The 24,806-nt window shown below is 49.7% G+C and overlaps 1 protein-coding gene across 1 annotated transcript; it reads left to right on the top strand.

Moving 5' to 3' along the window:
• Positions 1–493: 493 nt before the first annotated feature.
• Positions 494–23,174, top strand: BPIFB4 (BPI fold containing family B member 4; the record flags this gene model as incomplete). The annotated part of the gene is given in 17 exon segments (XM_081256179.1): positions 494–599; positions 1,570–1,641; positions 1,924–2,443; positions 3,402–3,506; positions 4,261–4,404; positions 6,816–6,840; positions 6,844–6,879; positions 7,318–7,378; positions 8,375–8,466; positions 10,036–10,239; positions 11,624–11,677; positions 14,423–14,593; positions 15,171–15,238; positions 17,164–17,206; positions 17,534–17,597; positions 19,537–19,613; positions 23,151–23,174. Coding segments are annotated over 17 exon segments (1,866 nt in total).
• Between the last annotated feature and the right edge of the window lie 1,632 nt (positions 23,175–24,806).

The raw sequence follows: 24,806 nt of genomic DNA, 5'->3' as shown, positions 1-24,806 counted from the left end.
GGATGAATGGTTGGATGGATGGATGGATGGTTGGATGAATGTTTGGATCGATGGATGGATGGTTGGATGAATATATGAGTGGATTTCTCCAGAAATCTCTGGAGAGATTTCCCCAGAGTCTGTCTTCTACTAATTTGTTATTTTGGTTGGAATCCCGGTTACTCTTCTCTCTTCCTGAGGCTCCGTTTGTAAATTTTCATCTCAGGAGATAATATAACATCTATGTTATGGGACAGTTTGGTTAATGGGTCTGCTTTGAGCCTCCAGATTAATTGCAATTTGAAAAACTCAGAAGGTGGTATCAGGAACTCTGGACCTGCCCCATTCTATGACCTGGGGTTGTTTACCCTGTCTCTGGGCCTCAGGGTCTTGATGTGACTCTTGGCGGGTTGGGGGGTGGTGGTGCTAACGCCACCTGCTGGCCAGTGCGGTGACACCCAGCCATGGCCATATGACCGACCCACTGTCTCCTTAGCAGAGAAGCAGTGCCAGAATGTGGACAGCGTGGTGTGTGGCTACTCTGTCCGTGGTGGCTGTGTGTGGCATCCGCCAAGAGACAAACACTGTCCTCAGGGTTACCAAAGACGTGCTGAGCAATGGTGAGTCCAGCCCTGCAGTGGGTGGGGAGTGGCAGGGGGCAGGGAGGGAAGTCCAGCCAAGTCTGAAGTTCCCAAGGACTCTCTTCCTTACTGGCAGATTCTACATCAGATGGATGGGTGGCTTTTCTCTGGGCCTTAGTTTCCTCTTTTTCTTTTGGCTCCCATGTCCTGAGCACCTGCTATGTGCCAGACACCATGTTGGGGACTTTATGCTTGAGGCTGTAGAAAGCAGTGATTAAGAGCTTGGGTCCTAGAGTCAGCCTTCCTGGTGTTCAGATACTGACTGTGTGACCTTAAGCCCATGACTTGAGTTCTCTGAGCCTCAGTTTTCTCATCTGCAAAGAAGGTGTAATTATGGTCCCCTTCTCAGAGAATTGATTCAAGAATTAAATGAGATGAACTTTGGAAAACTCTGCACAGTTCCTGGTTCATAGAAAGCCCTCAAAAGTGGGAGCTGATATTGATTCTGCCTTCAATTCTTGGGGCCTCACTTTTGTCATCTGGCAAATGAGGACACATTCCCTGCCCTAATTCCTATCCAAGGCTATCATAAGAATAAAAAAATGAGGTCATTTCCTAAGTGTCACAGGCCTCAATTTCTTTATCCATCAAATGGGGACAATAATTCTGGTCTTGACTACTTCCCAGGAATCAGATTGAATAATGCACAAGGAAGTAGGTTTTTTTAAGCTGTAAAGTGTGGAGCACTGGAAGGGAGGATCATGAAGAAAATCTATCCAGGTTTGGCTGAATGCTGTCGAAATCCAGTTAAAGTGTGAGAGGTCAAAGCCAGCGGCTAATGAGTTCCCGGGGGTGTCAGGGCTGGGTTGGTCTGGAGGAGTCTTTCCATTCGACCTCAGCGTTTTACCAGTGGGAAAAGTGGGGCCCAGAGAGCCGAGCAATGTTGGGAGGCAGTGCCTGGGGGCTGGAGGGGGAAGAGCCCCTAACTGAGACCTTTGCTTCTCTGCAGCCATCTCAGGCGCCTTGCAGCAAAGTGATGCTCTCCGCTCAGCCCTGAGAGAAGTGCCCATGGATAAAGCTGGTGGTGATGGTGGTGGGCCTCTCCTGGGGGCCTTGCTTGGTGGAGGTGGAGGTGGCCGGGGTGGTGACCTGTTGGGTGGAGTTGGTGGAAGCTTACTGGGTGTCAGTAGCAGCAGTGATGGAGGCCTCCTGGGTGGTAATGGTGGGGGGCTTTTGGGTGGAGGGAGTAGCAGTGGTGGGGGGCTGCTGGGTGACAGTGGTGGTCTCTTGGGTGGTGGTGGTGGTCTTTTGGGTGGTGGCCGACACCATTACGATGACTACGGAGGCGCTGAATTCCCCCGAGGTGTCGGTGGTGTTCCCTACAATGAGTTTCACATCCAAGAACCACCCCCAGAGTATACCAGTGGCAACCAGCTTGGTAGTAATTACAAGTACGGTCACGTTGAGGCCAATGACAACACCGCTCAGCTGGGGGACAAATACCGTTACGGTGAGATCCTTGAGTCTGATGGAAGCATCAGGGACCTCCGGAAGGGCAACTACCGCAACGCTGAGAATGCATATGGCAGCCAGAGGGGCCACAGGCGGTACAGGTCAGCGGAAGTGGCGGCGACCATGGGCAGACTTCACTGGCAAAAGCTGCAGCCTGGAGAGATCCCACCTGGTGTAGCCACTGGGGCGCTGGGCCCAGGTGGTTTGCTGGGCACTGGAGGCATACTGGCAGCCAACGGCATCCTAGCGGGCCAAGGTGGCCTGCTTGGTGGAGGTGGTCTCCTTGGTGATGGAGGACTTCTCGGAGGAGGGGGCGTTCTGGGCGCACTCGGCGAGGGTGGCATCCTCAGCACCGTGCAGGGCATCACAGGGTAAGGAGGGTCCAGGCTCTCCCTATCAAGCTCCCTGATGAACCTCCAAACAGGAATGATCACCCCCAGAGGCCTGGAGTTGGAAAAGGGATGGTCTTCAGTGCCCTGTACACTTTAGGGCTTGGCCCCAGGACTGGACATCTCAAATCCCAAGTTGTATGATTTGGGGTCTTGTCATTAGACAGCCCTGAGTTTGAGTCCCAGTTCAACCTTTTATATTAGTGTGTGACTCTGGGCCATTCTTTTCCTCTTTCTGAGTCTCAGTTCCCTCATCTGTAGAATCGTCATAGTAATATAGTCTAGGTGTAACAAACCCAAGGCTCATACATACATATTATAATTTCAACTATACCAGCCTCCTCCTCACATTCACTATTTAATTCAACCAATATTTAGAGGGCCTACTATGTGTGGGGCACTATATTGGTACTAGGGACACAACCTCATGGTGAGCCAAGACAAGACACATCTCTTGTCCTCACAGAGCTTGCAGCTTGGTGGGGTATATGGCATCAATAAAGAAGCCTAGAAACAATCATACAATTACAACAGTGCTAAGAAGTTCATGGAGAAGTGAGGATGTGTATAGTGGAGAGATCAGGGGAGGCTTCCTGGAGGAAGAGGACCTGGAGCTGAAATCTAAAGAATGTGTAGGAGGGAACCAGGCAAAGAGGGGCAGGGACAGGCAGAAGGAATAGCATCTTTACATGAAAAAAAATTCAAAGGAAATACATGGAAATATAAACGGTGGGTCTCCAGTGGGAGTATGGGTCGTGGTGTTTTTTTGCCTTTAACTTCTCTGTGTTTTCCAAGTTCTATCCACAAACCACAGGTCTTTCTGGAGTCTGGAGGAATGAATGGGGCTCAGAGGAGGAGGGTGTAGGGAGGGCGGTCCCGGGTGAGCAGCGTGCCAGGCAGTGGGGCTGGCCGCCCTCTCACCGCTCTCGGTCCTGTTCAGGCTGCGCATCGTGGAGCTGACTCTCCCTCGGGTGTCTGTGCGGCTCCTGCCAGGTGTGGGCGTCTACCTGAACTTGTACACCCGCGTGGCCATCGACGGGAAAAGGTGTGTGCCCTTGGTCCCGGAGGGGTCCCTGCCCCGCTACATCCTAGCTGGGAGATCTTGGGCAGGTCATCTCCCATCTTTGTCCATAATGTGGGGACTAAAAGACCTGAGGTGTCACCAGCACACGCATGGCTTATACCTTTGGGCTCAGGTCATCTCCTGAGCGGCGAGCAGTAAAGGCAGTCTGTGTAGTGTTAAGATCTGCAAGGCTGGAGTCTGGGGACTGCCTGGGTTTGAATCCTGACTCTCTCTTTTAATCTGTGACCTTAGGCCAGTCCCCCTAATTTCACTGAGCTGTAGTGTCTTCACCTGCTATGGGCATGATAAGACATATCCTTTTCCAGGTGGCTGCAGCCACAGCAAGGGACAGCAAGCAAAGGCCTTGCTGAACAGTGCCTGCCACGTAGGTGGTGTTCGTTAGAGAACCTCAGCCAGTGGACTTTTGCATCGATTTATCCCCATGGGATGAGGTCATGCCTACAAAGCTGGATGATTGGGTGGTCGCCTTGGAAACCAGCATTTATACATAGAGTTCATTTATGGACCTCTATTCCTAGTCTTTGGAGCTCTCATAGGCTAAGGGGAGGTAGAATTGTTCACAGATGACTTGAGGGACCAGAGAAGCCTGGTTTGGGACCCCTAGACGTGAGCCAGCAGCAGAGTAGATGGCGGGGCCAGTCGGAGCAAAAGCCGAGGTGTGAGGTGGTGGTTGGGAGTTGACTCGTTGTCTCCCTGGCCCCACGGTCTCCTCCAGTCTTATTGGCTTCTTGGACATCGCAGTGGAGGTGAACATCACGGCCAAGGTCCAGCTGACCATGGACCGCACGGGTTACCCACGGCTGGTCATGGAGCAATGTGACACCCTCCTGGGGGGTATCAAAGTCAAGCTGCTGCGAGGGTGAGTACCAGCGGGCTGTGGAGTGCCTTGGCAGATGCTGGAGTGGTCTGTCTTTGGCAAACCATATTTAAGAGCAGAGGCTCTGGAAGCAGCCTGGGGTTCACACCTCTTCAGCTTCATTTTCGCTTGCTGTGTGACTTTTGGGCAACTCTGTTGCCCCTCTCTGAGCTCCACTTTCTTTATCTGTGAAATGGGGGTGATTCTTTTCCCCTCTGGAATGAAGATAATGAATGTAAAAAACTTAGTGAAGAATCTGGCACATTTTAAGAGTTTATGAATATGTCTAACAGAGGTTTTGCATCCATTGGTGCTCCAACTCACAGGGAAATTTCCCAGTTGATTCTGTTCAATGTGACCTTGGTCAGGTGGTGAGTATTTTCTATTACACACTCCCCACAAAGTGGCCAAGTCAGCACCTTCTGTGGAGAGTGGTTTCAAGTGTCTGTGTATTGACCGGTACGCTGCCCCCAGGTGATGGTCTTAGATGAGGGCACATGAGGGCAGCTCAGAGCTGAGTCCCTTTCTCTTCACTCCCCAGCCCTCATCCTGGGAGATGCTTGTTCTGCTTCTCTCTTTGAGGCCCCCTACTCCTTCCCCTCCTGCCTTATCAATTTCTTGGCCCAATCCCCCCGGCCCTCATCTTATCTAGACTGTGGGATCAGAGAAAATCATTGTGTAACTTGAGCCCCACATTTCCCATTCATGTGGGCTTCTCTGAGTCTTTGTTTCTGCTCCAGAGTAGGTGGAGGCAGAGAAAATCAGCCCCAGGGGTGTTCTGGTGAGAAGAGGAGAGGGAGGGAAACACAAAAACCTCACAGATTTTTAATTCACATTTTCACAAGGAAATATACCTGGTAGTACATGGTTCAAAATATAAAATGATAAGAAGGCACAGCCCCTCCCTCCCTGTCTCCCATCTGCCCCCTTCCCATTGACCTCACCATGGTTATTTGTTTCTTGATTCTCCATCCAATTTTTTTGAAGCAAACGTAAATGTAAATTCTCATTCCCCGCCCTCATTTTAATACAAATGAGCACATACTGTAAACACTGTTTTGCACTTTTCTCTCACCATTTATCTATTGGGAGAATTTTCTGTACGGAACATGCTTTCCTTTTGTTTACCTTTTTACAGCTGCGTAATATTCCACTGTCTTGATGAACCATCATTGATTTGCCCTGTCCCCTGGTGTTGAACATTGCAATTTGTCTAATCTGCTCTGACAAATGAGGTTATAAAGAATAGTCTTTTACATACATCTTTTCACACATGGGCCAATGTGTCTGTTGGATAACTTCCCAGGAGAAAGCAGTCTGTGCCCTGAATATACATAGATTAACTTCAAATTATCCCCCCAACACACGTGGGTGGGCACACACACACGGATAAACATGCATGTGCATTCTCACAGCCCTTATCATCCAAGGAGATGTAGAACCAAGACAAGACTCCTTAAGGTGAATTCACTTAAAAAGGAGACCATAACACATAGTAACCTTGGGGGAAATGATGGAATTAGGACTTTATCTGAAGAAAGTCTTTGCTTTGCATAGCATTGGACAATCAGTTTCAACCTGGGGGTGGGGAAGGGGCACAGCAGGGCAGAGGGGGACCGATCTAAGGGGTCAGGCTGTCAGTGATACTTCTGTGTTAGGATAGCCATGTTTCCCTCATTTTCTCATCACCGCAGGGCCTCGGGAAACAAATACATTAGAAACAAACAAACGTATTACAAGTCTGTCTGTCCGTCCATCTATGTGTTTTGTCTATGTATCAGTAATCTCTTTCCTCCCTTCACTAACTGGTTAGGAGAGTTAGTTTAGAGCTGGGTGATGCACTTAGAACTTGCGCTGGCTCAATTCTCTGGACCTTAGTTTCCTTGTCTGTAGAATGGACCATATTTCCCAATCTTTTCAGCACCAAGAACTCATTTTCTCTGGTGGACCAGTATTTCTCCTTCCCTCTCCTCCACAAACATTTATTGAGCACCTACTATGCACCAGATACCGTGCTAGGTGCTTGGGTAAAATAATACACTCATCTTCCCTTTGGGAAGATTATGCAAAGCTGCAGCAAACAGCCCGTTAGAGGGGCAGATGAACAGGAGGGAATGCCATTTGCAGTTAAAAAACAGGAATGTGCCAGCCTAGGCTAGGCCCATAGTAGAGCTCAAGGAACATTTGTTTGTTTCTTGAATGAATGAATAGATGAGTGAATGAATGATGAAAAGCCAAGCCATTTGCTTGAGCAGCCTGTCCAGCCAGGTCTAGGGTGAGTATACACTGACCTTCTAGCGTTCAGAACAATTTTCCAGCACTCAAGGGCTCTGCTGCTCAGGCAGCACTGGGACAGGGGCCCCAAGTGTGGACAGCTTGGTGAGTCTCTCCTCGCCCCACTCCTCTCTCCTCAGGCTTCTTCCCAACCTTGTGGACAACTGAGTAAACCAAGTCCTGGCCAATGTCCTCCAGGACTTGGTAAGAACCCATCCTGGGATGGGGAGCGGGGGGCACAGACTTTCCTCAGACCGAGGGGCCACAGTCATCCAGCCTCCATCCCTCGAGGCCTGCAGGTGACCCAGAGGGATGGAGGGAGCCAGGGGGCTGGGATGTGTCCTTGGGGGTCTGGAAAGGGCCCTGAGGAATGTGGAGGGACAGATTAGTGGAGGGATAAAGAGGTGAAGCTCGAGACCCACACAGTTCTGGGTTTGAATCACCTGAGCCTCAGTTTTCCCATCTGTAAAATGGGGATCATGAAAAAGCCTTCCCCATAGGGCTGCGGGGAAGACAGTGCCCCCGCATAGTGCACAGAGAGGCAGTCAGTACACAGTAGCTATTGCCGTTGTTACTGTTCGTGCACCCCCTCCTCCACCCCCTGCGCCGTCACCAGAGCTCCATGCCCTCTCTACCCTACAGCTCTGCCCCATCGTGGACGTGGTGCTGGGTCTTGTCAACGACCAGCTGGGTCTCGTGGACTGTAAGTCCTTCCTGCTTTGCTTCATTCAACCAACATCCACTAGCGCCTGATCTGGGCCAGCCCTCGGAAGGCCCTGGGGACACAGCAACGTCTGGGAGGAAGGCCCAGTGGGGTGGGGTGCTATGCGGCTGACGCCAGGGGCGAGGGGCTGCCTGGCCTTTCCTCTTGTTCCCAAACATCCCCCCAAGTCCCAGAGGGAGGAGGTTCCCGCTTGGACCCAAGGGTGCTACAGCTCTGGACTGGCTGGGTTCGAGCCCTGGCTCAGCCTGGGCATCGTGTGGATTTGGAGAGACTCTTCCCAATTTCCTCATCTCTAAAATGGGGGAGTTGGCTTCAGCCCTCAGAGAGACTGGAGTGAATAGCAATAGATTAGAGAGTGACAGACACTGTGGAGACTGTCCAGGTCCTCAGACTCTGGCTCCAGCACTAGCCCTTGATACAGGATTTCTGAGTGAACATTCGTGAAGGCAAGCCTGCCCCATGTGGTTGTCCAGGTCGTTCACTCCATGATTCCAGGGACCTCCTTCCAGATAGACCACAACATAATGGTAGCATCAGTTATGCAGTGCACAGTCTCTACAGCCGTACAGGGCCAGAAGAGCCCAGAAGGTCGGGCTGTCCATCACAAGCAGTCAGGGAAATGCCAGATTCAATTAAGCACCACGTTGTGGAGCCCTAAAACTTCTTCCCTCGTGTACAGCACTTCACAGCTTACAAAGCTTATCAATATGCAGAATCTCATTGGCTCCCCAATATAGTCCAAGGAATTCTATTAAGCCTATTTTACGGAGGAGGAAATGGAGATTCAGAGAGGTGCAGTGTCTTGACGGAGATCACACAGCAAGGAAGAGGCAGAGCTGGGATTTTTACCCAGAATGCTTGCTCTTTCCATGGTGTCTGGAGCTGGAACCTTGCTGCCCCGCTCCACTCAGGGCACAAGGAGGGTGTCTGGGTGGGTGAGGGGGACCTTCCTGTGACCCCCACCTTTGTCTGCAGCTCTGATTCCTCTGGGAATATTGGGAAGCATCCAGTACACTTTCTCCAGCCTCCCGCTCGTGACTGGGGAATTCCTGGAGCTGGACCTCAATGTGAGTGCCTGGGCTCGGGCAGGTGAGGTGGCCCTCTCTCCATAGGCAGAGGTGAGAGTGAGAGCCCCCCAGGGCTGCTGCTGAATGTCTGGGAAGCAGCACTTGAACAGAACCCTTTTCTGCTTAGATGAAGACCTTCTAGGAGCCGTGCTGGGAAACACAATCATAGCGAACACTTACCGAGTGCTTACTGTGTGCCAGGCACATTCCTAGTGTTTTATGTAGATTAACCATATGAGGTAGGCACTCTTATTGAGGAAACTGAGGCACAGAGAGGTTAAGCCACTTGCCAAAGGTCACACAGCTAGTAAATGTGAACCTGGGTTCTGAACCAGGCAATCTGGCTTCTAGCTATGAGAGCTGCTGCTATGGTCTTGGGTTTGCTGGAGGAGTGGATCTGGCTAATCGTGTGCTGGTAAGCATTAACCACTCCATGATTTTTTTTTAAAGTCCCTAATTTGCAGTGTTTGATGATTTCCACGGTATAAGTACTCCCTCCCTGGCCTAAACATGGTGTAGGGAAGAGGTGCCTGGAATTGGCTCTCATGAGCTGGTGTGAGCTGGCTCAAGCACACTACTGAATCTGGCCCATAACTGCACAGGCGCACGCGCAGACGTACTTCCCCTGGCCTGCGCAAACCTGAGTGCCTCCCCACTTCGTCCATCAGACGCAGAGCTAGAGCACACACCGTGCCCTCACAGACACAGCACACCTGTGCACACCGAGTATATCCATGAACACATAGTTATTCAAGAGACGTTTATCAGTTACCTGCTGTGTGCCAGGCTCTGGGCTGGGGCTAGAGGTGCAGTGATGAGCACAACAAGATCTCTGACTTGATGGAGCCGACCATCTACTGGAGCGGATAGGCCATCCAAGAAACCCTCAAACAATTAGAGACCATGAAGTCTGTGAAGGAGGGCCCCAGGCTATCAGAGCCTAAAGCAGGGGGTATGATTCACCCAGGGAGGTCACAGAGGGCTTCCTGGAGGACGTGACACTTGAGCTGAGACCAGCCAGATGAGCGGGATGTAACAAAAGAAGAGTGTGGGGGAGGGAACGGCAGGTGGGAAGCACCATGGTGGAGGTGCTGAGGTGGCGGCAGGGATGGACAAGACCCTGGTGGCTGCCCTGCAGAAGGGTGGGTGAGGGGCAGAGTGGCTCCAGATGGGGCAAACTGCACAATGCCTTGTAGGCTATGGAAAGTAGTCTAGTCTTTAGAGTAGATACTCCAGTGTATATTGTGCAGGTGCATTAACTTGTACCTTGTTAGAGCAGGGCTGGGAGGGTGGGGTGGGGCAGAATCTATGGCATATTTCAAATATATGGCGCTGTACCACGGCTTAATTATAAGTGGTCATAAAGCGGGAACTGCAAGAGATGCTATTCCATCACAAATTGAATTTGTGAGGGTCATAAATGAAAAAGTCACTCCCACCCAGTGGGTTTAACCAAGGAAGGCTTCCTGGACTCAGGTGCAGGGCCTCCCCCGACCCTTCAGCCCGCTTCCTCCACTCTTCTCCCTGCACCTCTCCCTGCTGTGACCCCTTTCCTCTCTGCTTCCCCAGACTCTGGTTGGGGAGGTTGGAGGAGAGCTCATTGACTATCCACTGGGGCGGCCAGCCATGTCTCCCAGGCAGAAGATGCCAGAATTGCCCCCCATGGGTGACAACACCAACTGCCAACTGGCCATTTCTGCCAACTTTCTGGGCTCAGTGCTGACTCTCCTGCAGAAGCAAGGGGCGCTGGATATTGACATCACCGACGGCATGGTGAGTCACAGCCCCCAGGGTGAGGTGGGCTGGGCAGCAAACAGCCCGCTGTTGATCCTCTCTAGTCCCCAGGGCCTTGGGGAAATGGTTTTAAAGCAAAAACTGTAGACAGTCCACCCCTTGACTTATCTCCAGTTCAGAATGTGTATTGATTATGTCAGTGTTTACCAAAGTGTGGTGCCTGGGAGGGTTTTAGGTGATTCACAGACATGACACTAAACAACATCAAAAAGTTGCTCCCTATCCAATTCTATTTTATTCCCATTCTTTTTTTAAAAAAAAAGCCTGATTTAAATCCATATATCTGTATCTCAATATAAATATTTAGAATCCTTTTACTTGGTAAACATTGATACTATGTAACTAAAAGATATGTAAGAATAAAATACCACCTTTAGGTATGTTCCAGAGTCATTTTCTCTGCAAATCTTTTCTTTCAAAAAAAATTCAAGCCTTCATAAAAGCTGCAAAATAGTACAATTAATGCCATAATATCCTTCACCTAGATTCACCAGTTAATATTTTGTCACATTTGCTTCATTTCCAACTATCCATCCATCTGCCCACCCACCTATCTACTCATCCATCCATCCATCCATCTATCTGCTTTTGAAAAACTTGAGTGTTTGGAGACATCATGACATGTCACTCCATAAACTTCAGTGTGTATCTCATAAGAACAAGATGTTCTCAAAAAAAAAATCATATACATATGTCAACCTCGATTCTATCAAGAGAAAAGTCTCCATTTGGTGCCAGTATAATGTAACCCTCTCTTAAACTTTAAGTTGTCCTCTTTCAATTGAGAGAGAACAGCATTCCCACCCAAAGTCCCCCAAAGACAACGGTATCCATGCAGAATGTAATGTCATTGTCTTGTTTTTATTGCATTTAGTTTTACACCTGCCATCTCCTTCTGTCAAGTGGTACTGGCTTTCCATTTTTTAGTATTTGACATTTTTAAAAGTAAACTCATTTAAAGAAGATATTAAGTAAATAATAGTACAGGTAGTTCAGGGATATGGCAGAATCATGCACTTAGTGGACCCTGGGTTTTGCACATGGACACGCTGATGTTCACCTTGTTTTAATAAAGAATCACATTTTTAGAGGAGAAGGTTCAGGTCTTGCCTCCTGCCCTGAAAAGTCCTCTCTGTGGTAAGCTTCAGTGGCTGCCCCCATCCACTTAAACACAAAACAGCTACCATGGTCTGCATGGTGGCCACTGTTGGACAGGCAGAGACCTCCCAAGAGGTCTTTAAGGTGGAGGAGATGCCCCCACTGGTTGTCTGAGAGGGTGCAGGAGTTTAACACAGTGTGTTAGCAACTCCTGTCTGTCCCTTTAGCTTCAGGGACTCCCATAACCCTTCTTCTTTCCCTGCAGTTTGAAGAGCTTCCTCCACTCACCACGTCTACACTGGGAGCCCTGATTCCCAAGGTACGTAAGGCTGGTGCCTACCCTTGTCTCAGCCTCACGCCCCCTCTAGCTGTCCCAGGAGCTGGGTGCGAAGGGAAGACACCCAGTACTAGGGTGAGGTGCTCCACCCCCCCGCCCCCTGGGGGTGCAGTGACAAAAGCTTGGAGGCCGGACCCCTGTGAGGGGGCGCGGCACAGAAGGCTGAGCTGGAAAGAACCTGAGCTCTAGCGGTGGACTGGCCTGCCCGGGTCTAATCCCAGCCTGGTCACTTCCTCGCTGTGTGACTTTGGGCAAGAGTCTTAACATCTCTGAGCCTAAGTTTCCTTATCTGTCAAAAAAGGATGCTAATACCTTTTGCACAGTTTCATCCAGGAGGATAAAGGAGGTGAAGGAGATAATGCACATAAAGATGCTGACATGGGGCACATGTAGGTGCACGGAGGCCTAGAGGGAAAGGACCAGATCTTTGGAGCAGATAGACATGAATTTGAATTCCAACTCAGCACTCCCTTAGGCAAGTGACTTCTCTCTGAGCCTCAGTTTCCTCATCTGGAAAACAGGAGCAACAAAGCCCGCCTCACAGCGTGGCTGCAGACCTGGGATTTGAACCTAGGCCCAGAGTAGGCGTTTGATAAATGTTATCTATGATTGTTCTTGTTAATAATAACAATATCATTTTTTTTTAAAAAAAGAGCAAATGGGGCTTCCCTAGTGGCACAGTGGTTGAGAGTCCGCCTGCTGATGCAGGGGACACGGGTTCGTGCCCCGGTCCGGGAGGATCCCACATGCCGCGGAGCGGCTGGGCCCATGAGCCATGGCCGCTGAGCCTGCGCATCCGGAGCCTGTGCTCCGCAACGGGAGAGGCCACAGCAGTGAGAGGTCCGCGTACCGCAAAAAAAAAAAAAAAAAAAAAAAAGAGCAAATGTACTCTTGTTGGATCAGCCACCATACACAGTTGGAACAAAGGCCTTTCTGATCCCAGTTCTCATCCCAGCTCTGGTCCCAGGCCTGCTATCCTGCACCTGGCACCAAAGAACTTCTTATGTAGTGTTATACAGATGCACAGGATTGCGGTACTTTACAGCCATTTTAGACATTTTTCATCTCCTTTCTACCTGTCCCATCTGGTTCTGGGTGGAATTCAAAGGAGGCAGGAAAGGAGATCAAATTCCACAAATGGTCACTATCACCCTCATGTGGTTGAAAGCCGAATGGCAGGGCACCATTACTAATGCCATAAATAGTGGCCTCTCCAGGAGGCAAGTGGACCCCTCAGTCAACTGGATCTTATATTGGACCACTTCTTATGTGCACTGCACTTTACGCTTCATGAAAGTTTTTAAGAATCCACTGTTTCATTTGGATTTAATCATCCCCCCATCCACGGGGCTAGTTTACAGATGGGGAAATAGGCTCAGAGCGGTCACACAATGTGGTCAAAGCAGGGACGCAGGGCTTCATGTGGAGCTGGGTCTGCAGCAGGGGGGCTCAGGCTAGACACAGAGGAATGGAGTCACCTGGAGATGCCTGACCAGAGCTACGAGGGCATCCTTGGTCCCCTACTGCTGCGGGGAGAGAGTTCAAGGTAACCTTTCAGGGTCCCTGTGAAGGCAGTGCTGCTAATTCTTAGAGATTCTGCATGTTGGGGCAGAGGTGGTTGAGACACCAGGCCCCTTTGAGGAAGTATCCTGAAAATCCTTTTGTGAAAAACCAATGCACCAAATCACTGATTTGCTGGAAGCCGATTTGTCAAAAGGTGAGTCCACTGAGTGGTCAACTGGCTGAATTGGATAGATTTGCCACTAGACCAAGAGCTTGTCCAGAAGAGTTTCACCTTGAATGTGTTCAAGAAAATGAATGTCTTCTTAGGACGAGGACCCACACTGCTGCACTGCAAATATAAAAGTTTATGTTTAAATTAGTTTCTTTTTAAAGTAACTTTGTGGTTTTTCCCATATACTTATGCTCATTTAAAATATTCAAGAAAAGTGTTCCTTAAAATAAACTTTTTGGTAAATCAGTTATTTAGCAAATATGGGAAGCTGGTCATTTGATGAATTGTCCCTTTAGCCAGTTAGCTTTGGAGGAATCAATTTTGCAGCCAATGGGCTCAGATCCCTCCCGCCGTGGGTCTCCGGAGACCCCAGCAAATCCAGGCAGGTGGGGCAGGCTGTGCCTTGCTCTGGGAATTTCATGGTGAGGCACCCCGAATTGTGGACTTTCTCGTTCCAGGTGGGGCGAGAGAGTCAGTGAGAGGGGAGAGAGGTCCTGGGTTTCTGAGTCACACGGACCTGGCCTGGAATCTCAACTCTCCTGTTGGCCTTGGATAATTCGCTTGATGTTTCCCTCTGAGTCTCAGTTTTCTCATCTGTAACATGGAGAAAAAATTCCCCTATGGAGTTGTGAAGGATCAATGAAATCATGAATGCCCAGCACTGGCCTCAGTGCCCATCCCCCTGCCCCATCTCCCTAAGGACCAGGTTTTGAACATTTCCGAGGGTCAGGCATTGAGTTCAGAGCTTTGCTGGCATGATCACATTGAATTCTCATGATAACTCTGTGTGAGAGCCTCGGAGAAGGCAGCCCCTGTCCAAACCGCACAGTGGTTGGAGGCTTTGCATGTGGTTTGTAGGACTCGAGCAATATTGTTGGGTCTGAAACTATCCAGTGTGGAACCCTGTGCTGTGTGTTTAGAGGTTGACTGACGACCCCCGAGCCTGCCCATCCCCGAGGGCCCCGCTCACCTCACCCAGTGTCCGCCCACAGGTGTTCCAGCAGTACCCCGAGTCCCGCTCCCTCACCATCAGGATCCAGGTGCCCAACCCACCTTCAGTGATGCTGCAGAAGGACCAGGCGCTGGTGAAGGTGTTTGCCACCTCCATGGTCATGGTCTCCCAGCCCAATGATGTCGAGACCAACATCTGCCTCATCGATGTGGTGAGTGGGGCTGAGTGGTCACGTGGTCTCGGGGAGTCTGCAGACACCTACAAATCCCCATGGTCCCCACCACAGTGACTATGAGTCCAGTTTGGGGACCAGATGACCTGGAGGGCAGGGAAGCAAATAGGGATCTTCTTACAACAAGGCTTCTACTTGGAAAGGCGGATGAGTTTGGACCTTTTATGCCCTCTCCTTGGAAGGGCGGGGCAGTTATGATTGACAGTGACGATGCCCAATCCCATCTGCAATGGCTGATCTGAAGCAGGCCTCCTAGGCTGCAGGCCATCCCCACCTCCTCTGAGACAGCTCAGAGAAAGTTGATAAACACCTCGCATGCCGATTGTCATCTTCCTGTGACAGCTGTCATTCTGAGGAATGTTCCCCAGGCCTTGCCGTGACTTACTTGTGAACAACAGTTAATGCAGGCAATTGACGATTCCCATCTCCTTCCCTCCGGAGGTAGGGAAAATCCATCATATGGTCTGCGTTACTGGGGGTCTCCCAGTGAGCCGCCAGCAAGCAATGACCAGCCTGTAACAGCAGTGATGTTCCACTCACCTTCCCTTTCCTCCAGGACACAGAACTCTTGGCCATGTTTTCCGTGGAGAATGACAAGCTCATGATTGACACCAAGCTGGACAAGTAAGGGGGTTTGCTGCCGTGGTTTCCTGCTCCTCAGAAAGGCCTCTTTGGTGCTCTTGTGTCTGGTGCCAATTCACTGAGGGACCAGCGAGGGCTTAGAGGTCTCCGGGCACGGCTGCCAGGGTAAATCCAAGGGGCCACACAGGGGAAAATGGGCCGTGATTGCCAAGATCACTGGCATGAGCCGGGTAGGGTGGGTGGAGCTGTGAGCTTCACAGAAGAACCTACTGCTGACAACAGCATGGACAATAATGATGCTGCTGGTGGTGACGATGTGCTAAGCTCTGCACTGGGTACTTCGATGTCTTATCTGGTTTAGCCCTGCAGAGTCAGGGCTGTTATTCTCCCATTTTAAAGAGGAGAAAACTAGGGCTCAGAGAGGTGGATTTACTTACTCAAGGCTGCACCATGAGAACAGAGAGGGGCAGTGAACCAACCCGGGTCTGTCTGACCTGGAGCTGTGTCAAATGGTTACAAGCACAGGCTGTGGAGCCAGTGGTATGGGTTCAAATCCTCACGTGACCACCGACTGGCTGTGTGATGTAAGGCAAGTGACCTTGCCTCTCTGAAACTCAGTTTTCTCATCTGAAAATGGGCATCTTTGTCTCTATACCTCATAGGACTCATAATAAGAAGAACTATTATTTACTAGATGCTTTCTAAGTGCCAGACATTGAGCTAAGCCTTCAATGTATTCATTTAATTCTTTTTTTTGACCATACCATGCGGCTTGTGGGATCTTAGTTCCCCAACCAGGGATTGAATGCAGGCCCCCAGAAGTGGAAGCGCAGAATCCTAACCACTGGACTGCCAAGGAATTCCCATTCATTTAATTCTTGACATCAGCCTATGGCAGCAAGGGCTATTATTAGTCCCACTTCAAGATAAATGAGAGAGTATGTAACATTTTCAGCATGTGCCTAGTTCATTGTAAGGTTTTCGTCTTACAACAAATATTTATGAGGCCCAACAGTGAGAGCTACTCATAAGATGATACTAATCAGAGCCATTCAGGAGTTTCTAAGGAGATCTGAGACTGAGGCCTGGATGGGGAGAAGGGGGCAGCCAGGTGAAGAGCTGGGGTTTCAGGCAGCATGAGCAGTGCAGGCAAACTCCCAGGGGCAGGAAAGAGCTTGGGCGTCGTGGATGGAGTGGTCGAGGGAGAAGGAGGGATGGGAGTGGAAGTCGGGAAGGAATCCAACATTCCAAAGCAGAGTCTTCTCCCCTGAGAAGCCTCATTTGTTCCTCTTGCTCTGGACGCCAGTGGCTCCAATGTCTCTCTGCCCCGTGGGCGGGTCTGGTCTGGCCTCTTGGGTGGGACTGTCGGTTTGCAGGTGAGATTCAGGTGCAGCGAGACTGAGGCCCTCACGGTGCAGAGAAAAGACCTCAAACCCAGGCCTTGGGCCTCCCTGCTCAGGACAGCACAGCAGCAATGAGTGCAGCTCAGGGTGCGAGACTGGGGCGCCCTCTCCCCAGCTCTGTGGCCCTGGCCAGTTCCCTGGGAGCCTCCGGTTCCTCCTCCACGGGGTTCCTGAAGGATCACACGAGGTAGTAGCGATGCTCACGTGCTCACGTGCACGGCACTCACTGGGTACCAGGTGTGATTCTAAGGGCTTTACTTGAATTATCTCATTTAGTCGTTGCAGCCACCCACTCTGCAGAGGAGGAAACTGAGGCACAGGGAAGTTAGGTACTTTGCCAAGGATACACAGCTGTGATGTGAGCCTTATGCATACGGCATCGTGTCTGGACATAGTTAGTGCTCCCCACGTGCAGACCAGCCTTGTTCTTATTACCTCCCCCAGACTGAAAGAGGTCTCTGTGAGGATGTTGGTGGAGGGGCTTCTGGCAGTTTATTGAAATGTGAGCCCCTTATGATTCTCAGGCAATCTCTACCTCTAATGAGCTGTTTGCTTTATCTGCAGGACCAGGCTCAACCTCAGAACCTCAAATGTGGGCAATTTTGATGTAAGTACCAAGCTCAGGCCCCAGAGTGAGATCTAGGAATAGCATCCCTTTGAGGCTGGCTGGGCTTCCCTCGGCCCCTGCCTCACGATAAGCCTTGGACCAGCACTTGCCCCATTCTGGGCCTCCGCTTCCCAACTGTACAGGGAGCAGGCTGATCAGGTGTGCTTCGGGGCTACCAGCTTGGGGGTTCTGGAATCACAGGGGCTCTGACTGCCCCCTCCCAGGTTCTCCCGGGGCAGCTCTGTGGCTTCCCTTCCAGCCACAGGGAGGCCTCAAGTATCCCTTCAGATCTGAGCGAACCACTGCCCTTTTGTTCTTCCTCTGCAGGTTGGCCTCTTGGAGGTGCCGGTCGGGAAGATTTTTGACCTGGCGTTCATGCCGGCGATGAATGGTGAGAGCAGGTGCCCGGGCCTCCCTGGGGGCGTGTGACTTGGGGAACGGGTGGCTACTGGTTTGTTGGGCATATTTGATGCACAGCTGTTCCACCTCAATAGTATTTCTGAGAACTTCACTCTAAGCTTATTTATTTCAGCCTCTGAATGCAAATGTTGCCCCAAGAGTCCATCAACTTCTTTATTTGCCGCTTTTGCTGTATTCTTCCCTCCGCCCTTATTTGGCTGATTTTTCTGATTATCTATGTAAACTTCTGAATATATATGAAAATTATATGTGTATAGATTTTAGAGAGTCCAGAAGAGTCTAGGAAAGAAAATCTCACCTCTCAGGGACAATTAATCCCAACATCTGGGTATATTTCCTTCTAAACTGTTCTTTCTCTGTTTTTTAGCATACAGTTCAAGATGTTTCCAGATTTATTTTTTTAAGTGTTTATTTTTCGTTGTAAAATACACATAACATAAAATTTACCTTCTTAGCCATTTTTAAGTTAAGTATATTCACATGGTTGTGTTCCTGACTTATTTTTAATTGTGTATTTATTTCTCCTTTCATAGGGACCACGTGCATACATTATTATTGTAAAAAGTTCAATCAGTACAAAGCTAAAGTTGCTCTTGCGGGGATCCCTAACCTCCTAACCCAGAATCTGCCCCCTAGGCAGTCACATTGTCAGTTAGAGAGTTTTCTTACCCAAATTTATAAATAGAACAGACTGAGCGTGGTGCCTCCTCTCTGTGGCTCCTTGTTGGACTCTGGGGCCACTGGAGGCTGGGACAGCCTCCCCATCAGTAACCTTAGTCCCCATCCCTCATGCTACTGCACCCCAACCGCTCTCTCCCCACTTCCACTTCCTGGAAGAGAGGATGAAGAGGGGCCGCATCAGCTGTACCAGCCGGGTTCTTTTGGAGAGCTCTGGATGTCAAACAGACCCTATTCTGGGAACTGTCACCAGAGGAGGCTGAATCTGAATCACAGGGAAGTGCTGGTCACCAGGCGCATGCTCGTTCCCTGGCAGGAGAGGATGCTCTCAGGAGCTGGCCGGGCTGGGCTGACCTGGAAGCCAAGAGATGGAGACACTCGTCCTGGCAGAGGCACTGTGAACCTGGCAGCAAGTCCCTCAATCTCGCTATAATGCGATTTACCATTCTCGAAAGTGAGAGAGTGGGTTAGATTCATGATTCCCAAAGAGGGTTCCATAGAAAACTAGTCCCACAAGATACTCTGCGAAAAGGGTTCCGTGGTCAAGCAAGTTTGGGAAATACTGAATAGGTTCCTCTGGGGTAGATTCACAACGTTCTTAGCTCTCTGAAAAATCCTGCTGGAGTCAGGAAGTCTGTTCAACCTCACTCCATCCTATTTCCCCCACCTGCCCTTTCCTGCTCCCATCCTCATTTCCTTTCTTCCTTCCTTCTTGGAATGTTAATCAGTGGGTCAGCTTAGGCTCTGATGATCTAAACCAAACAGTACCTCCCATGGCGGTCACTTGTTGGGGTCCCATGTGCATCCTTCCACACCTTCATTCAGCAAATACCTGTCTCCTCCTCTGTGCCCGGCCCAGGGCTGGGTGATGCTGGGGACACAGTCCTTGCCTGAAGAAACTCACAATCTGGTGGAGGTGACAGATGTGGAGACAGGGGATTAATATTTTGCGATTTCTGGAATGGAGTTGTTCGGGAAGAGTGGCAGGGGCCCAGAGTTGCTTGGTCTGGGGTGGAGGAAGGGTCACAGAGGTGACATCCAAACAGAGTCTCGGGGAAGGCTCAGAACTCGGCAGGCAGGCAAGGCTGAGGCAGTGTGCTCCTGGCACGAGGACCTGCAAGGACGAAGGCCTAGAGGCATGAAAGACATGGTTAGTCTTCTTGAAAACACTGGTGGCTTCTGAAAGGCTACCGCCATGCTGACTATGCCTGATCATGCTTTTTTCCCTGCAGCCATGCTGGGCTCTGGCATCCCTCTCCCCAAAATCCTCAACATTGACTTCAGCAATGCAGACATCGACATCCTGGAGGTAAGGGGAGATAGAGCTCTGTTCTGCTTTCTCCTCCACACCTAGGAACTGGGAGGAGAAAGAGAAGGGAAGGGAAGGGAAGGCCGGGATAACAGGGGCCTCTTCCTTCAAAGAATGGGGCTGAGCGAACAAGAAACAAAGCTGCCAAAGAGCCTTAAATGAAGCTTCTCACATCCATGCTTTCATTTAGTCCTCAAGACAGATGTCATTGCCCCCATCTCACAGATAGGAATACTGAGGCTCAGAGCAGTAAGGGGCTTGCCCAAAGTGGAAGTGTGACATAGTTCATCAGAAAAACTTTTGTTGAGCACCTACTGTGTGCCAGACAACTCCCAAGGGGCTGGGGATACAGCAGTGAACAAAAAAACATGCACAATCCTGGCCCTTGTAAAGCTTTCCCAACCAGTGGGGAGATGGGCCTTTGGGTAAATATTCCTGAAATAGTCACTAATTATAATCATGGCTGGTGCCATGAAGGGGGTCCACTACCACTACAAAAAACACAAGTGCTCAGTATCTGAAATTTGGAAAATACAGAAAAGATTAATCAAACACGTGTTTACCCTCCTTGATGTATTTGCAACCCAGAAATTACCACTTAGAACATTTTGCCGTTTTTCATTCCAATCTTTCTGGAGTCTTATTTTTAAACATTACTTGATCAGGGGGTCGGTCAGTAGAGCATAGGAGTTAAAGAATAAGGGTGCTGGTGCCCAATGGCCTGGGTTCAAATCCTGTCTCTGTCAGTTTCCAGCTGAGTAACCCTGGGCCTCAGTTTTCTCCTCTATAGAAAGGGGCTAATCATAGTACCTACCTATAGGACTGCATTTAGGTTAAAAGGAGATTCTGCATATAGGTGCCTTATACAGCCCCTGGCACATAGTAAGCATTCTAGAAGTGTCCATCGTTATCAGTGTCATCATTGTAACAAAGAAGGCTCCAGTGTCAATCCTGGTGGACAGAACTGTTTCTGGCCTCAGGATTTACTTCCTTAGAACATATTCCCGGAAGTGGAGTGAACGGGCCTTTGCCCCAGATTGACAATTTCCTTTCCAAAAGGTGGCACCTATTTGCATAGCCACCAGCCATGTGCAGAGAGCCCAGCTCCTCACACTCATGCCAGGCTTGGGCCTTGGCCCAGGGGCAGCCCCCCACCACCTTAGGGGAGCAGTCAAGGGAAGTGGCAGAGACCTTGGGTGGGCAGTGTGGGCAGTGATCAGATGCAGGCTGTGGGACAGTCCTCGGGTGCTGGTCCTGTTCCCTTCTCTTGAGCTTCTGCGTGACCTCAGCACCTCTCTGAGCCTCAGTTTCCTCATCTGAAAATGGGGAACAACACTACCCACCTCATGGAATTTATGGTGACAGATTAAATGAGGTACAGAATTTTAGTGTTAACTGTTACCGTTCACTTTGAAAAATAGGTTAGGAAATATGAACAGGATTGGCACAAATTTATCATCATCAGCAGCAGCACCATCATCATTACTACCATTTACTGAGCATGTGCAGTGCCCCCTGCCCTGTTTTGTATGCATTTGGGCCTTACCAGGGCTCCGGTTGATGTTTGCCCTAACATCATAGGTGAAGGTCCTGAGTATCAGAGAGGGTAGGCCATTTGCCCAAGGTCACTCAGCCAGTGAGAGGTAGGATTTGCACTGAAATAATAGAGGCAGCTCAAACCAGTGGTTCTCAACCAGGGCTGTACTGCAACCCACCTCCCAACCTGAGGGGATTTTTGAAATTAGTGGGGATGAGTCTTTCTCTCCTGAATAATCATGTTTCAATATTTCATATTAAAATACATATTATTTTATTATAAATTACTTACCTCTTATTTCTTCTTTACATTCTGGTGAGTGAATTTATACTAGTTTTTTAAAGAAATGTGTAAGTAGACTGTATAATCTATGAATTTTGTTTCAGAATAATAAAGGAAATAATATGGAGACCTATAATAAAATGTAAAATGGGTGTTAAGTCTGAAAGGTGAAGAACCACTGGTTTAAAGAAACACTGAGAAAAACAAAAGAAAGACTCAGAGGATCTTGAAGGCCCTCTGTAAATGGTAGCTATTCTTCTTATTATTGTAACTATTATATGGGTCTAGCTATTTATTTTAACTTTTTATTTTGAAATAACTTTAGACTTACAGAAAAATTGCAAAAATAGTACAGAGAGTTCCAGAACACTCTTCACCCAGCTTTCTCTAATGTTAGCATCTGCTATAACCTGAATACCATGATCAAAATCAGGAAATTAACATTGATACAAAGCTATTAACTAATCTACAGGCCTCACCCACCAGGTTTCCCACTAACGTCCTTTGTCTGCTTCAGGGTCCAGGGTCCCACTTTGCCTCCAGTCACGTGAGCCTCCTTAGTGTCCTCCAATCTGTGACAGTTCCTCAATTTTCCTTGTGTTTTATGACCTTCACATTTCTGATGAGTCGGACCCTTTTTTTTGTTTGTTTGTTTGTTTCTTTTTTTTTTTTTTTTTTGCGGTACGCGGGCCTCTCACTGTTGTGGCCTCTCCCGTTGCGGAGCACAGGCTCCGGATGCGCAGGCTCAGTGGCCATGGCTCACGGGCCTAGCCGCTCTGCAGCATGTGGGATCTTCCCAGACCGGGGCACGAACCCGGGTCCCCTGCATCGGCAGGTGGACTCTCAACCACTGCGCCACCAGGGAAGCCCAGTCGGGCCCGTTTTGTGGGATGTCTTTCGATTTGGATTTGACCGATATTTTCTCATGATTAGATCGAGGTTATGTATTTTGGGCAAGAACTCCACCAAATGATGCTGTGCACTGTGTCGGGGCACATGATGTCAGCCTCTTATTCCTGGAGATGTTCACTTTCATCTTGTGGTTAAGGTGGTTCCTGCTAGGTTTCTCCACTAAGTTACTATGTTTTCCCTTTGCAACTAATAAATATCTCATGGGACTTAAACTTCTTTGACACTACACAAATATCCTGTTTCTCACTATATTTTTCCCACTGATTTGGACATTCCTTAATGGTCCTTGCCTACAACAGTTATTACCGTGCTGTTTGCCGGATTGTGATTTTCTATTTCTGTAATTCCTTTTACACTTATTAATGGAGTTCTGCTGTAAAGAAAAGCCATCCCTTCTCCCCCATTTATTTATTTACTCAATGATTTATATCAGTATGGACGCATGGGTATTCATTTGTTCTATGGATTCGGTCTATTACTTTTATTATTTATTATTGTGTTTTAATTACAAAAACTGGATTTTGGAAGAGTGTGGAAGGGGCTCAGTCCTGCTTCTCTTATTTTGGAAAAGAAGGAAATGAGAAACAGGGAGGGGAGGGTCTTGCCCAGGATGCCCTGTACACAGCAAGCTGATGACACGGCCAGGGTGATTCTCAGGACCCTTTGACCCCAGCTGTCTCCTCTGTTCAGAGTTACTGCTGCCGAGAAATGCGACTAGCTCGATCCATAGGCAGGTGACTGTCTGTGGAGGCTGCAGCCAGAAGCTACCCCACCCACTAACTGGGTTCTCTGTTCTGCCCTCCAAGGACCTTCTGGTGCTGAGCACCTGAGTGACAGAGGCAGGGATGCTGCCGCAGCCCCGAAAGAAGCCAGAACCAGCCCTGGAAAGGCTCGTCCTGACACAGTCCCCGGCTCCAAGTCCCTTCAGCCCTTCGACAGTCCCCTCCCCAGCCCTCCAACCCTCTTCTCACCTGCCCCCACCCTGAGAAAGGGCCCAGCCATTGCCCCTATTGACAAACAGTCTCATCCATGGTCAGCCCTGCTCCCCACCCCCACGGGGGGATGGCGGTCGCCTGGAGGACTGAGGCCCCTCGGACTCCAGGCTGCCCCCAGACCCCAAGCCAAGAACATTACGCTTTCAATAAAAGATTCCACTTTCCCTGCAGTTGGGGTGAGTCTCCACAAAGGACCCTCCCTCAGGGTCTGGGTGTTTCTTTCCTTCAAGTCTTCGCGGGAGGCACCTGGCAGATGTAGCTACAGCTGCACAAAGGGTGGTTCAGTTCATGACTGAAAACTGACAGACGCCTCTGAGGATGCTGCGGATGGGCCGGAGGAGACCTTAATTCAGTTCTCACAGCTTTCTTCAGCCTTCACTTGGCTTATCCCTCATGCCTCAGTCCCCCAACCCTGCAACTCCGCAGCACACGGGGAGGGCCAGGACTCAGAAGCAGCAAGTTCAAAGTCACCAGACTGACTGCACACTGCCAGAGAGACCGCCCTCTAGCCTAACTGCCATGCACCAAGATGACAAGGGTCTCCTCTCCTTTCTCAGCTTTCAGTTGCCCTCTCGCCACCCCCTCCCCTCTATGTTCCCAGCATGTGATTTGCCCAGGTCCAGAAGGGTGGATGGGCACATCTCAGGTCCCAGGGGCAAGATGAAAGAGGCAAAAATAAGATACCCTCCTGCTTCATCTTCCTGAGAGACGTTTACTGACTGCTTGCTACCTGCTGAGCCCAGCACTGAGGCTTTGGGACTTGATCTCATTTAATGTCATAAGAGCACCATAAGAGACCACCAGGATGGTCCCTATTTTGCAGGTGGGGAAACCGAGGCACCAAGAAATGCAGTGACTTGCCCAAGGTCACACCGTTGCAAAGTGACAGAGCTGGGGTTTAAACCTGATGATTTAGCTGCAGGGCCCGTGTCCTCTCCACACCACACTTCCTCTGTTGGTAAGATGCAAGAAGAAGCCCTGGGCTGAATTTGGCCCCAAAGCTGCACAGTCCCCGGAACAAAGAAAGCATAGGGAGTCAAGCATCAGCACTTCCAGCACCACCAGGAAGAGAAGCACATCACTTCTGCTGACATTTCATCGGCCAAAGCAGGTCACATGATCTTGCCTGACCTCAAGGGGTAGGGAAGTGTGATCAGGAGGAAAGGAAAAACAGGTATATCGTTCAGCACAGTAATGTCTCCCACACTCTCCCGTGTCCTCCTGTGTAGGTGAGGCTGGAGACGTGACTGAGGGGCAGTGAGGCTCCTGCTGCCATAGAGAGTTTGCAGAAATACTAGGCACCTCATGCCTTCAGGTCCAAGCTGGGGAGGCGTGGATGCAGCAGCAGCCCACAAAGTGAGCAAGGAAGCTCCCAAATCAGTTCTTTACAGACAAGCCCTTGGATTTTAGAAATAAAGCCCAGTGACTATACATCCTAGAATGAAACCTAGATCTTGGCCGTGTATT

Source organism: Mesoplodon bidens (genome assembly GCF_964165515.1).
Source record: "Mesoplodon bidens genome assembly, chromosome: 15".
Classification (NCBI taxonomy): Eukaryota; Metazoa; Chordata; class Mammalia; order Artiodactyla; family Ziphiidae; genus Mesoplodon; species Mesoplodon bidens.
This window is presented reverse-complemented; position numbering and strand designations above follow the sequence as displayed.